We start from the raw sequence: 15,355 nt of genomic DNA, 5'->3' as shown, positions 1-15,355 counted from the left end.
CCACGCCCCAAGCTCAGGTCCCAGGCATCTCAAGGATCTCCCTGACAACCTCGCACCACCTTTCAAACAGGTACCTGGTCCTATAAAGATGTCCTACTTCGCCTCTGTAAACAAAACAAAACAAAAACCTCAGAAAACGAATTTATGCCAAAATGCCATTTACGGACACATCTTTCTTAAGAGGATATCTTTCTTATAGTTTTTGGTTTTTATTTTCTTTTTAATTAGAACAGAGAATGGCTGATTCTCAGGCAGGTGTCTCGCCACTGTCCTCCATACAACTCTGGGAGCTGACCACCCAGTCTGTATGTAGACAGACCCCTCTAGCCTTTATTTTCTCGATGAGGCTGCATATCCACTCTCAGAGCATGGTTTTCAGCTAGTGTAATGGGGTTGGTCTGTGTTCCACATATTCTTGTCTGTTTCTCTTCACACCCATGTTAGCTGGGCCATCGTGGGAAACAGAACAGGTTTTTGTCTCCTTCCCATTCTCCTGCTTGAATCTCTAGCTTGCACAAGCTGCACATTGATGTACCATCTCTGGCATGTTCCACAGGCACCAATCCCTATCCAGGGTTCTGGGGCTATCTGTACCACCATGTTTCCTGGTGGGAAAAAACTATTCTCTCTTGACTATGAACTGAATAGGGAAGACCACTGATCCCTGACTATCTCCCATTACCACTGAGGCAAATAACAGAGGGGGTACTTTTTTGGCAGTGAGCCTCCTCAGATGGGCCTGAGACATCCATGCACAATGCCACAGAAACCCTCACTGTGGGACCACTATGCCATGGCACTGTGCCTGCCTCAAGAGTCACCAAGGTGAAAAAGACCGTCTACAAATGGGTTCTCAGCAATCTGATCTTTGTAAGAAACTTGGTCTGAGCCAAATTGAGGAAGCAAAACTGTAACCCCATACCTGCCTTCCATTTAGAAGTACAACATGGCAGGGGTGCCTGGGTGGCTCAGTGGGTTAAAGCCTCTGCCTTCGGCTCAGGTCATGATCTCAGGGTACTGGGATCGAGCCCCACATCGGGCTCTCTGTTCAGCAGGGAGCCTGCTTCCCTCTCTCTCTCTCTCTGCCTGCCTCTCTGCCTACTTGTGATCTCTCTCTGTCAAATAAATAAAATCTTAAAAAAAAAAAAAAAGAAGTACAACATGGCAGAGATGATAAGTACCTAAAAGTTCAGCTGAGTCAGCCTACTGAGAGGGGCTAGTGATGGGTCCAGCAAGAGCTGAACACTTCATTTCAACAAGAGTCTCCAATTATATTCATCCTATGTTGTACCTATCTATGTAAGATTTGTTTTAAGGAAATGTTCCCCCCAGGGAGGTATGCAAGTGTGCAAAGATATGTAACAGTCTTCACCAAAGCATTATTTGTAATTGGGAAATACTGGAAACAACCTAAATGTCCATCACTAGGATAATGAATAATTTGTCTAGTTATTTAATAGCATACTGTACAGCAGAGGAAATTAACAAACTAGAACTATGTATATGTACCCAGATCTACTTCAAATAGATAATGCTGAGATTTCAAATACAAGTTGGATGCAGAGATATATCACTTACTTCAAGTTTAAACTATTAAATATTGTCCATGATCTTAGATTATATATATGTAGTTAAAACATAAAAACATAGATATGGGGAGTGATGCATGTCAATTTCAGAAAGAGATTTCCCCTTCTTAGGGGAAGGGGATTGGGTACATCAGGGGTCTCAGGGGTATCTGCACCCCTGAATTTCATTTTTAAGTATAAGTGAGTGTTTGTCTTTTTTAGTATACATTTTGTGTGTCTGAAGTATTTCATTATAATACTTTGAAAAAGAAAGCGTTTTGTTGATTTTTTTAAAGTTTGAAAGCCAGTGAGCTAGGAAGGGGGGCTGAGGAATGCTGATACTCAAAGTTACAGTGGTCTCCAAGCAAGCCTCTGTGACTCCCTGAAGACTCCCTTCTAAAACCCATCCACCCTTCTGGAATAGTGGTTCTCAAGCCCTAGCAGGCCTATGGCAAAAGGAATATTTTACCCCAACCCCCATCCTGGATTCTCATTTCAGTCTGAGGTTTTCATTAAGCATACCAGTGAATCTAGTAGGTGTAGTCAGGGTCCCTTTGAGAAAGATGTTCAAGGTAAGCAAATGAAGTCTCAGCAGCTCATGGTCCCACAAACCTTTGTCATAGACTTATTGCTAACAATGACTTAGAGTTAAGTAGCATCAGAATGATGACTTTGTATACCCAGGAGGGATTATTTCTGTTTCAAGCTTAACACGGTTTTGGGGGTTGGGGAGCAGGAGAAAAAGTTAAGGTAAGGGAGGGAGCAGTTAAAAACAATGCAATGAAAAACATTTTTATTTTCTGAATTAAGGAATTACTAAATCAATAGATTCATGGTACCAATTATCAAGGCTGGAACTAACAGTATATGGTAATTATATAAACAGCTCCTTGGCATCACTGGGGAGAGATGTTGTTATATCCTCTTTTCCTCCATTATTAAGACAACACATGCTTTTAGCATATCAAAAAAATATAGAAAAATGTAGAGGAGATTATAAAAATCACCACTAATATCACAACTGAAATAACACCTGGTTGTCGTTTGTGAACTGGTTGACATAATGTTCATAGTTTGAAAATTGGCCAAGGTGGGAGTAATTATACCACAGAAATAGGCAAATGCTATAAACCAGCTCCTTCACTTCTACCCCAGACTCAGAAGTTCAACTTTTACTAGCAAAGCATCTAGCCCATCCAACATACACATTTCCCCCCAAATTTAGATAATACTACAGTGCAGTTTTGGAACCACAAGTATATATCTGACTCAAAGAATTTTCTGAGTTATCTTGGGAAATTAATGGGCTGATCCCTTTTTTGTATTGTGTAGGGGGAGCAAGGACCTCAAGGCTTTCCAGGGCCAAAGGGCATGACAGGCCGTGGCCTCCCTGGACAGAAGGTAAGTTATTTTAAGACCTTAGAAAAATGCTTGGGTTTAGGTTTTCAATAGCTTTTTGTGAGCTTTGGAAGAGCTCTCATACTGGTCATTCATCCTTATGCCTCTCGGAGGAAAAAATCCATTTAGAAGCAAATCCTTATGGATTTCCTTTCCTAACTAGAAACATGCTTACTTTATAAATCTTGTTTTCTTCATCCTTGAAAGCCAGCTGCTAAAGGAATGAATCCTTACAACATACCATGTAGAAGACAGCCGAGAACTCTGCTATAAAATTTTGTAATTGTTGAACTTCCTGAAAGTAGCGAGCTGTTCTTATCGCATCTCAAGGTCTCCTCACCTTGAGATCTCTGGTTCGTCATGAATTAGATTATGGTAACTGGGGGGGGGACAGTAAATATAATGCCCCCTGGTTTTTTCCCTGTAGTATATTTGTATCAACCAGTACCACAGGTCTTCAAAAGAAACCACTGGCTAATGAACTAAATTTTAGAGTTTTTCTTCTTCGGCCTCAATATTTACATTCTAAACTTCTCTTTTCACTATATTCTAAAGGGAGAACATGGAGAACAGGGCGCTATGGGAAAGAAAGGCGATAAAGGGGAAATCGGGGAGCCCGGATCTCCAGGAAGACAGGCAAGGAGTGATTTTTTAAAGTCTTACTGTAATTTTTATACATTAACTAGCTCCAATCTATATTGACTGTTATTCTTCTTCCATTAAGTAGGGGTTACAAGGACCAAAGGGAGACGTAGGACTTACGGTGAGTATCCATCCTAGAGGGTAATTGAGGGTTGGTGCTTGCAAAATTACTACATTCATGTTTTAGCTTCAGAAATATGAATTCTTTGACACAGTTCCAGGTGCTATATAATGAAAGCACAGCTATAAGCCCAGTGTTGACTTAGATGCATGAGGTAATTGATCTGAACCTGAGGGAAGAGGAATGCCAGCCAGCCTTCACCCAGCCCAGTGGTGGGGTGTGACTACTTCCCTCTGACCCCGGTAGACAGGGTAACAAGGAGGTGAGCTGTTTAACAAATGACTTCTAATTTACATGATCTTCCACATTTTCAAATGGGGAGAGGGTTCTGTTTCTTGGAACTAGCTCCTTTAGGAAGTGACTCTGAGAACAGCCATCACAAAATGGAGATTGATGTACTAATTCGCTTATTCAACAAAACTTGCGAGGCATCGGCAAACTTTTCCCTATGTTCCCTACACCACTGCAAATAAAGAGCTGACTCTACAAAGCCTCACAGGGTGGGAAAGTTCTAGAATTTCTATAGCAAAATCTATTTCTTCCTTTCTTGCTGGAGGACACTACATCTCCTGGAGTGGAGAAGCAATAGGAACCTTCTCGTTTTTCCTCCTTTTGATTTTTCAGTGGGTCATGGTCTGGGGATGCTGATCCTATGTGCTGTGCTAAGCAAATCCAGGCATAAGGGGTGGGAGTTCAGGTAGTGAAGGTAAGACACAAGAGCTGGGCATATAACAAACAGAACACACACTTTTTTTTATGTCCTGTTTGCCTTTTCGTCTTTGTTCTTCCTCACCACAAGTCAGATACCTCCAGATGCCTGTGGCATATGAAATAGCTGCATACACATTAATTCCTCCTCCTAAGTAGCAGGGAGAGTGTCTGTAAAATGCTCAGAGAAGCAATCCCGTAGGTTTATACCCTCCCTCTTACCCCAGCATGTGGAGAGGGCCTGGCTTCTTCCACCCATTAATTTGTTCACTCAGTTCACCAACATTTTTTGGGTGCATATTCTGGGTCAGGCTCTGAGACAGGCAGTGGAGCAGTAGAGATTAAGAGACTGTGTCTGTGGACGCAAGGAGCTCACAGCCCATTAGAAAGAAAGACAAACTAAGGATGTTCACCTGTCATTTGATAAATGCCATGATAGGAGTTAGATATGTGGACCCAGAACAGACAAAAGGACGTATGATGATGTTTGGAGCCAAGTTAGGCTTTTATTGCTTGAGCAAAAGATTTTTAACCCAGAGGCAGAGATCTTAGAAATGAGGATGTCATTCTGCTGACCTAGGCTTTCTAGATTCTAGAAGAGGGACTAGCAGGGAAGGACGAGTGAAGGAAGAGTGAATTTGCCTTTAATGAGAATCTAGTCTGCGACCGGATCTGTGTTAGGCTCCTTCACCTCATACCACCCTTACTTAGTACTGCTGGGTGCCCGAGGGCTCAAGTTTTAGAGTGCCCACACGGGACCCTTAGTGCTTCTTCTGCCTCACCCCTTCCCCTGGGTGAGGAGTCCTCAGGGCCAAGGAGACTGAGCATCCTGAGCACATGCCTGCTCTATTCTACAGGCTGGTTACACAGGATCCCCAGGTTGCCTGCCTAAATGACAGCACAGGCCTGCGTGCTTGGGTGCCCCAGAAGGTGGGCAAGGGGCAGCTGTTTTCAGGGAATCTGGACAGAGCTCAGAAGTGAGGACTGTTCACCCCACGAATGATGGCCCAGTCCCCGCATAGTGTAGCAGTGGTAGGGACAGGGTGCGATGAGAAGAGGACAGGCTGGAGGCCATAGCCCTCTCTTGCCCAAGACTCCATGCTAATGTATGTGATAGCTCCATGAGATAGGTACTATTATCTCTGCTTCCATGAAAGACATGCTAAATCAGAAAAGTTTTGAGCAATACGCCTGAAGTCACCTTGCTAGCAAGTAGCAGAGCCCTTGTAGCCAGAGTTGGCTTGTCTGGGACCAAATCCTAGCTACTCCCCCATGAATGCTGTTCTTAGAAGGCCTCTTTCCTCTCCCCACCCACGTTCTCTCCCTGGTCAAATATATCCCCAAACGGCTGTCAGTTGTAGATTCATTCCAAACTAGCAAACTACTCTTTTAGAAAATACCACTGACAGAGTTCAGTGTCACAATAATTCATGCCAAACTGCTTCCAAAAGGCTGTTCCTCCACCTGTCCCTTACATGTTGGCATTTCTCAGTGTCTGACCTCAGTCTTCTTTCTCCTGGTCTTCCAACTCTAAGGCAGGGACAGCCATGAAAGGGGGGATGTATAGTTTGAAAAGGCTAATTTAATATCATAGCAAAGTTGTATGGAGAATGAAAACATAACGTCTTTATATCATAAACACAGAAAGGAATATGTTTAACCAGTGGAGGTGCAGGGACACACAGGTTTCAAAAGACTGAGAAGCTCTGCTCTAGGCAATCTCATCCGCTACCGCTATTTCCGCAGCCATCTGTAGGCTGGCCTTCCTGACATCCACCTCCAGTCTGCACTGCTCTCTTGAGCACCAAACCCTACGTCTTACTACCTACTGGACATCCCTAACTGCATGTCCCATCCATGCATCAGACTCAGCCACACCCAAGCAGAGCCTAGTGATCTTCATCAGCGCCCGCCCTGCCCCTGTTCCACTCCTCCCTATCTCAGAGAGTGGGCCAACATCATTTGCCTCCTCTGAGACTCTCTCCTCCCCCATCCTTCCAATTACTCACCAACCCCCTTCATTTTCTCTCTGAGAGTTCTCCCCAGACCAGTCCTTCCTCTCCATCACTACCACCAATCCTTTCTAGTGTCACTTTCCCCCCTGAACTATTTAGAAACCTCGAACCCCTCCATTGGCAGCCATGATCACCTTTTTAAAATAAAAGTGTGATCAGATCTCTTCTTGGCTTAGGGACTATGCCTCTTCTCACCACCCAGGATAAAGTTCACACTCTTCAACATGACACAAAGACCTTCTAGAGTTCATCTGTCTTCCACATTTCCTGTCATTCTCTCTGCCATGTACCCTGTGTCCTAAGTTTATTCAAGTACTGTAAGGCACAGTGTTTGTGTACTTTGTGCCCTGCCTGGAATGCTCCTCCCTTTCCCCCTCTGTCCTCCCCACCTGCTCATAATCTGCCTTCCAGGACCATGGCCCCACCCTTAGGCTCCCGAACCTGGAATTCCCAGCAGACCAGTGTGGTTCCTTGGTGCCGATCCAATAGTATAGCCCTGACAAAAGTATTTATTTGTCTACTGCTTACTAGACTATGAATCTTTTGATAGGTATAAATTTGATGCCTTCATCATTGGCAAAAATAGCCAAAGTAGTCATTGAGCAATTTGAGAGGGAAAAATAAAACTATTTTAGTCAAGTAAAAGCAAAGAAGAGGAGGAAAAGATTGATATTATGTGAGTATTTAAAGCATTTTAGACCTGGTTAGACCATAAAAGCACATTAAAAAGAATTTAAATGCAACTTTGATATATAAATTATTCTTAACAAGTCAATGAAAGATAAACATCTTAATAGAAAAAATGGACAAAGGACATACAAAGAATTTGCACAAGAGGATACAACTTGGAAACGTGCATGTGAAATAAAATTTAGCCTCACTAAGAATTACATAAATATAATTTAAAACAATGTGATATCTTGTTCTATCAAATGGCAAAGATTATATAATAATAATAACCAGCATTGTGTGTCTAAAATAAAAGAGGTTTTCTTATACACTGCTGTTAGAGGTGTCAGTTACAACCTTTCTGAAGGTCACTTTGGCAATAATGCATCAAGAACCTTAAAACAGCCATGCATCTGACTTCAGTAATCAAGTTTTTCAGAATACCGAATCATATGGGAAATTCATTAAGATACAGGGTTAAGTGAAAAACTATAACCATAAACTTGGTGTCTAGTGTTTTCTCCTTTCTAAAAACATAATGTAAATCTATGAATATATACATTTTCCCTTTCTAGACACATCCTAGTTTCCAAATTATTAAATGCCTCTCTAAATGTGGAAAAACATGACAAGGTGCCCCCCCCAAAAGATGACTCTTGACTTCCTCCTTTTATATAATTGTATTGTTTTGAGAGTTCTTTTTATTTTTATTTAATTTTTTAAAGATTTTATTTATTTATTAGGGAGACAGAGAGGATGCCCGAGAGAGAGAGAGAGAGAGAGAGAGAGAGAGAGAGAGAGAGAGGAGAGGCAAAGGGAGAGGAAGAAGGAAACTCCTCACTGAGCAAGGAACCCAATGCGGGACTTGATCCCAGGACCCGAGCTGAAGGCAGACGCTTAACTAATTAAGCCAGGCAGCCTGAGAGAGTCCTTTTTAAGTAGCCACTTAGAATCAGTGGCTTTTTCTCAGTTTACAAAAAATACAATTTAATTAAAATGCTCTGAGTATTTTCTGTATATGCTTCTGTTAAGGCACATCACCAGCAATGTCATCTTTACCCTAATTCTATCATTATGGATATTTTTTTCTTTAAAACTTTACTTTTGCAACTGCTAGCTTTTATCTTCTTAGATCTTCTTTAGTTTTGCCTCCTTCCTGTTGAGATTTTCTGGGCTTCTCCTACATTCATCATTCTGGTCAGCTTCCTGTCTTCGGCAAATACAGAATTCTGTTTTCCAACGTCCCATCCCGGTTATTTGTGAACGGGCTGCTCAGGGCAGCATTGGCACATTGACTTCCCCTGCCCGCCTCATCCGGGGTCTCTGCTGGAGCTGATGACAGCAGGACCAGGGAGGAGCATTCAGGAGCACCGGGGCATTTCCGGGAAGTGCTGAAGTGAGAGTATTAGGAACCTGGGGAGGGGACTTGGCAAAACTAGACTTCGGTAGAGAAAAGGAGGGAATACAGCACAGAATAAAATCTCTTTTGGCCCTGGTACCTGTCTTGGTGGCTCAGCGCATGTGGGTTAAATTGTGTTAATGTGGGTTAAGCTGATGTCATGCATTGCCCACACTTCTGTACGTAGTACTTTATGGAGTTGGACCCTATCCTAAGAGTTTTGTGTGCGTAGCCTCATTTGGCCTGCACCCTGCCCTGAGACACAGATACTATTAGGTCATCTAATGCCAAGGTCACACAGCTGATAGATGCTGGAGCTGCAGTGTGAACCCTGGAAGTCCGAGCTCTGACATTTCACAACTCAAGCACATTTTGGTTTTGATACATTCTAGCCACCTTTTAACCTCTGTGCCTTTTATTTTCCTCAGCCAAAGAATAAAAGCAAATGGCTCCACCACACACCAATCAGTGATGTTCTGATTTTCATTCATTCGTGCAATGTTCCTGTCTGATTGTAATAAGACATAGCTTTTGTGATGATAGGAAAAAATATTACGGTCATATAAATAATACATTTTCCTTTTGTCCTCCAGAGAGAAGAAGTTATCAAAATTATTTTTGAAATATGTGGTAAGATTTGACCGTCAAGAAAAGAACCATCGCTTCAAAATACCACAGCCAGTGTGTTCTGTGTTGGTCGAGATAAATGCGGTCACCCAGAGATAATATGGGAGAGCGCTCATGAGAAAGTTTGAAGCTCATTTGGAAAGTCAATGGGAAACTGAAAGATGTGGAGAGAGGGGCTGTGGGAATCCTGATTTTAAGAAAAGAAGTCCTCTTCCCAGGGTGGTTAAGAGGAGTGAAGACACAGGCCCTGGAGTCTGTGGGCAGCCAGGCCTTTTGTGAACACAGAGCTCATTTGTATTCAGTGACATTTACCTGAGCTTGGGAAGGAAAAAAAACAACAAAGGAAATATGACCACAGGGGCCTAACTGGCATTTGAATCCAGCCTGGCTGGTGATTATAATGTCTGTGTTTCTCCTGAAGGAAGAAGTCTTTCTGAATTGAGTTTTGAGCACAATTTCTAGAGTGCATTTCAAAGAAAGGAAGACACAGTCAGGAGGTCATCGCGCTTCATAGTTCTATCTAAATGCTCCTGTGGCTAAATCCGCTAGACTTAAAATAGAGCTAGCAGAAAGAGGGGAAAAAAGAGATTAGCCCAAAGGCAAGAGATTAATAGAATAATGGCGATAAGAGAACCATGGCAGAAATGTCACTGTTCTTCCATACAGGGAACCCCTGAACTGGCTTGTCCCCCAAAAGACCTCTGGACTTGAAGAACCCATCTGGGACTCTGCACAGTGACAGGCCAGTTTAGATGTGGCTTCTGAGTTCTGGAAGCCTGGTAAAAATAGCACAAAGTTTCCTCATGATTTTTCCAGGGAGGGCTGTTGGGCAACATGAAGAGAAGAATAAACTGATGGAGCCCGGATAAGTCTTATTTCCTGGTAGCTTGAGTGATTGCATTGAATGGTAAACCTTACACAGAAGTTGTTTATTAACCAGCATTCTGAGCTCATTCTCCTGAAGAGATGTAATAGTATGGAGGGACTGCTGGCCTCACTGAGCCACCTTCGTCATTGTTGTGAGCAACTGGGCACACAAATTAGGGTTTGGGACAGCTGTATAGTATATATAGTTATGGGCCGTCATCCTTTCTCCACAATTAACCATTTCCAATCCATCACTTTAACCCGTGGTCATTCTAGTGAGCAAATATCAATTTTCACAGAAGGATATGGTAGAAGACTAGAAGGTTAGCTTTCGGATTCAGATTAAATACAAATGCTGGAAGGATAAAGAGCAAATTGAGGCAAGGGTTATCTTTTAGGGACAGGGAGAGCCATGGAATCAGGAAGGCACACATAGGGATGCTGACCCTTCTAAAAATATATTTTTCCTCATCTGAGAAATTGGCACATAGGTGTTTGTTATTTTCTCCTCTACAGTGTTTTGGTGGGTTTGTGTGTGGGGGGGGGTTATTTTTGCAATATTTTGTTTCTTAAAAAGTCAGATATAGAAACCAGAAGGGGGATAGCTGTTAGCTATTAACTCTCCCAGAGAGGGAAGGTTACAATTCAGGTCTCTAGTGGTTTGCTGCCCCTCTCACACTAATCTGACACTAATCAGTGATGTTCTGATTTTCATTCATTCGTTCAATGTTTCTGTTTCAACATTCATCTTTCAGGGTGTGGGCCCAAATGCAAAGAGACTCCTCTAGAACTACTGTTTGTGATTGACAGCTCTGAAAGTGTGGGGCCAGAGAACTTTGAGATCATTAAAAGTCTTGTGAAGACTCTGTCCGACCAGGTTGCTCTGGACCTTGCTACGGCCCGCATCGGCATAATCAATTACAGCCATAAGGTGGAGAAGGTGGCTCGTCTGACTCAGTTCTCCAACAAGGATGACTTCAAGCTGGCTGTGGACAACATGCAGTACCTGGGGGAAGGCACCTACACTGCCTTAGCTCTCCATGAGGCCAACCACATGTTTGAAGCCGCAAGGCCAGGTGTGAAGAAGGTGGCCTTGGTCATCACTGATGGGCAGACTGATACCCGAGATGAAAAGAATCTGACTGAAGTGGTGAAGAAAGCCAGTGACAGCAATGTGGAAATATTTGTGATTGGGGTAGTGAAGAGAAATGATCCCAACTTCGAAATGTTCCACAAAGAAATGAATCTCATCGCTACCGACCCAGATAGCGAACACGTTTATCTGTTTGATGACTTCATTACCCTGCAAGGTAAGACTCAGCACCAGGAGAAAGAATTTATGTTATTCTTCCAAGAACTGCCTCACTGGATGATTTGGCCAAAAATAGAAACCGGGAAGAGGCTAATGAGGCTTATGCCAACACTAAATTGAACACATAAACTCCAGAAGGCAAAAAACGTTCAGCATGTGTCCAGTTTAGAGAATACAATCTCTTGTCTTTATTCATTTGCAATAAGTGCTGAGTTGGCCTTGGAGCTGATTAACTGGGCCATCTATGGTCGAGGACATGGTTAAAAAGAAAGTGTAGGATCTGGGGTATTGCTAAGCCTAGTTAAAGTTCAAAAAGTGACCTAACCTGCATAAGAGGTGCAGGAAGCCAGCAGCAAGGCAGAAAATAACCATGGAATGGAAGTGCATTAAGAAGTACATAATGAATGAAAAAAAGTTATGGTAATCTAAAGAAAGGAGAAACACAGGTAATGGGGATTATTCTGTTCCCATCTGTTCTATTCTCCATTAGCTGCTCTTACAAAATATGAGGCTAATGAAGAGTAAACAGGTTGACATTGGGAGTTTATCTTATAGTTCCACATTGTGAATATTCATCTGCAGTCAGTACTAACCTTCCCTTTGCTACTTTGCTCTGTCACATGAGCTGATGTTTCCCAGGGAGACATTCTAAGACACTGACTCCTCTGTAATTAAAGTGTGGTCAGTATCGCTTCCCAGTGAAACACATTCCAATTCTTTGGCAACTGAGAACTCATTCTGGCAGGGGCCACATCCAGCAAGCTTGGGAAGTAGGTGAAATGTATGCTTCACATGTTTGCAGGCTTCCATTTGGCTCCATCATTCCTTGTCCATCCCTCTGGGAGTGGGGGCTGACATGGCCTAGCACAGCCCCTCCTTGCCCTCATGCTGCTCCCCACCTACTCAGGCTGGCTGCCAGCCCTTCTGGCCTGAAGAGTAGCATGCCCCACCCAGAACCTTCTCTCTTGCCATTTCCCCTTTCTCCAGGCCTTTCTAATCTAGGGTTTCATTTGCTGAACACCCTGCAGGATGACTGGTAGACTTATCAGACAAACCCTATGTCACTGGGCTGTTACTGTGTTACAATGGCCAGAAATATTATGCATTTCAGAGACATTATACTTTAATAATTAAAGAGCTTTATCATCTTAACCAAAGGAGTTAGTAATTCATCCCAGCTAATGAGGGATATATTTTTGAACTGGTTGGCCTTTGGCTCCCTCTAGAACCAGAGGTAAAGACCCATTATTCTCTTGGGTGGGACCCGCCCCTTCCACGGAGTAGTTCAGTTAATGGACACTCTGGATAACAAGGATTTAAGTAGTTCTTTTGCCTCCATAGGCTGTTGTACATTATTAAATTCAACTGAATTATTTTAGATGGCCTCTTCTAGATGATCCCCAAAATGCTTTAAAACTTAGTTCACCGAGCGGTTGACCTCAAGTGATGGGAAAATGCTTAAGAAGAGCATGGAAGATCTCTTTAAACAGGTTTTGCCCCTACTATTCTCCTTTTCTATTTTTCTTTTAAAAGACACCCTGAAGAAAAAATTGTTTAAAAAAACATGTGAGGATTTTGATTCCTACCTCATTCAAGTTTTGGGTTCACCGGCACTTCAACCTGGATTTGGGATATCAGGGGGGAAACTTGATGAATCAACTCCAGAGCCTCAGAAAGAGATTTCGGAGTCTGTAAGTATCTGTCTTGTTTAATTTGTGAGCTTAAAATTATGTATTCTGTCTAACATCAAAGACCATCTTGGCCTGCCCTGTCAAGAACCAACTGAGAGGAGTGTATTTTCAAGTCCTTGACTATAAATAGGGGTGTTTTTGTCTTCAGATTTCTAGTTCTGAAATAGTACTGGGACTAGTGAGCACAAATATGAGATTTTTCAATATTTCCATATTTTATAAGTAATTATTTATTGAACATTGCAAATAATATTTTTTATAGTATGCTCCGGCTACCATCGAACAAATCACGTACACTAAAATGGATTAACACGACACTATTTGAGTCACTCCCTTGCCATGCTCCACAGATCCTTTCATACTAGGTCACAACTCCCCCTCATCCATCTGGGTCGATGCTCCCTACTTTGCACCCTCTCAAGTTTCTTCAAAGTGTGCACATGCTCAACCTGCCATTTTCCATGTTCCAAGCCATGGTCTTGCTCATTTAGCTTCCACCTCCTGTGCTCAGAGTGGAGACTGGGTGGGAGGCTATGCATATGCATATGGTACAAGGTAGATTGCTTGGTTTCAGAGCTCCTCAAGCACACGTGAGTGAGGAAACTACCTCCCAAAGGCATCGAGACAAATGTGACTGTCCCCATAGCAAGCTTCTGGGCACCGACCTCAGGTCAAGGGCAACAAGTATTGGGTTCTTTTAGGTGAAAATTGGAAAGCCTCCCATAATTCCTGGTAAGGGAGTGCTGTGGTCTCTTCCCCACCAAGTTACAACCCGAGCAGGTCTAGACTGATCTCTACCACGCATATGGAAATCCTCTGGCAAGCAGGCACACAGGAGTCATGGCCTTATTCTATAAGCTCAGTGAAGTCCCTGTGCTGTCCTTTTATGAAAGAACATGAAAGATTCCTTATGAGCAAGAGCAATAATATTCTAGCATCAGGATTCAGTTAACTGTCTAGCTGGACTAAGGCCCTGAGAAACCTCCAGATGGGTAGTTGGACGCAGGGCCACTCAGGCATCAGGCTAGGTTGCCATTCCTAAGGGAATAGACTGTAGGGCTCACTAGATTTTGATATTCTGTCCAAAAGAGGGTGATAAAGTATTATTTTTATTTGATTAAGTACTGACTAATTCCAGTTAGAGCAACAGAGTGCCCCTGGATTATAGATTGAAATTCACATATACATTCATACCACATGGTCTATATCATGGGTCAGCAAACTCTTTCTGGAAAGGGCCACGTAGTACCTTTTTTTGTGTGGGGGGGGTTCAGGTCATTTCATCTCTGTTGCAATTACTCACCTCTGCCTTTGAAAGACAAAAGCAGCCACAGCCAATACTTACCTGAATAAACATGGCTACATTCAGATACAATTTGTTTCTAAAAACAGATGAAAGCTTGGATTTGGCCCATGGGGCTTGCCGATCCTGGTCCTCACTGAGCATTTAAAAGTCATTACAGACAATGAAGTACACAGTTTATTTCCTCCTGAGTATGGAGTTCTCCTGGGTCCTTGCCTGCTTGTGTGACTTATCCCTCTGTCCTTCTCCTACTCGACCTGTCACTTCCTGAAGATATCCTAGATGAGAGCAGACTCAGGTTCCATCCAACAAGTGGCACTTTGACTCTGAACTCTTCCTATCATCAGTGCATTCCATACTGTGTACTGACAATTGACTGGTATACTAGCGGGTGGTTCTTAGGACACAGTCCCTGTCCAGGAGAAGTCCATGGCCTCTGGGGAAGATGGATGCACACAAGAATTATTAAGAACTTTAACAGAGCTGTGGACGAAGCACGAGAGATGTTGTAATCAATTTCAGAGTCAAGGAAGGCTTTCCAGAAGAGGTAGCATTGAGCTGAGTTTTAAGAGTAAGTAGGAGTTTCTCACGACAGAAATAAGGAGAAGGGTATTTCCAGCAGAGGGAACATGTAGGCAAAGGGGATTCCAAAAGGGATGGCATTTCAAGACATTAGGAAAAGTTCAGTCTCACTGGAGCCTAAGGTGTGTGCGGCAGGATGGTGAGGGTTACAGCTGGACGGACAGTCTGAGGATTGACTATACATGCTTCCCAAGCCGTGTGAAGGGGCTTGAACTTCATATGTAAGCCAGGCAGCCGGGAGGAAGCAGAGGAGTTTCTAAAGCGAGGGTCCTATGGTCATATTTGGTTTGTGGGAGGAATAACCCTGTAGTAGGGCAAAAGATAAGTAGGAGAAAGACAGGCGACTGGGGCTGAGCTGTGAGGTCTTGCAGTAGTCTGGGTAGTCAGAATGAAAACAGGTGTGGACTGGAAGCCACTTCCAGGGTAGAATGAACAGGATTTCGTGATGGGATG

At 43.0% G+C, this 15,355-nt stretch overlaps 1 protein-coding gene across 1 annotated transcript in view; it reads left to right on the top strand.

Moving 5' to 3' along the window:
- The window catches only part of LOC111147328 (collagen type XXVIII alpha 1 chain), a 149,421-nt gene that overhangs the window by 122,796 nt on the left and 11,270 nt on the right, over nt 1-15,355 (top strand). Inside the window, exons 28-33 of the mRNA XM_022503319.1 lie at nt 2,901-2,969; nt 3,522-3,602; nt 3,694-3,729; nt 9,114-9,150; nt 10,770-11,324; nt 12,860-13,017. Coding sequence (XP_022359027.1) covers nt 2,901-2,969; nt 3,522-3,602; nt 3,694-3,729; nt 9,114-9,150; nt 10,770-11,324; nt 12,860-13,017 — 936 coding nt within the window. The remainder of the gene's footprint in view (nt 1-2,900; nt 2,970-3,521; nt 3,603-3,693; nt 3,730-9,113; nt 9,151-10,769; nt 11,325-12,859; nt 13,018-15,355) is intronic.

This window comes from Enhydra lutris, unplaced genomic scaffold, assembly GCF_002288905.1.
Source record: "Enhydra lutris kenyoni isolate GAN:26980312 unplaced genomic scaffold, ASM228890v2 scaffoldscaffold16, whole genome shotgun sequence".
Lineage (NCBI taxonomy): Eukaryota > Metazoa > Chordata > Mammalia > Carnivora > Mustelidae > Enhydra > Enhydra lutris.
This window is presented reverse-complemented; position numbering and strand designations above follow the sequence as displayed.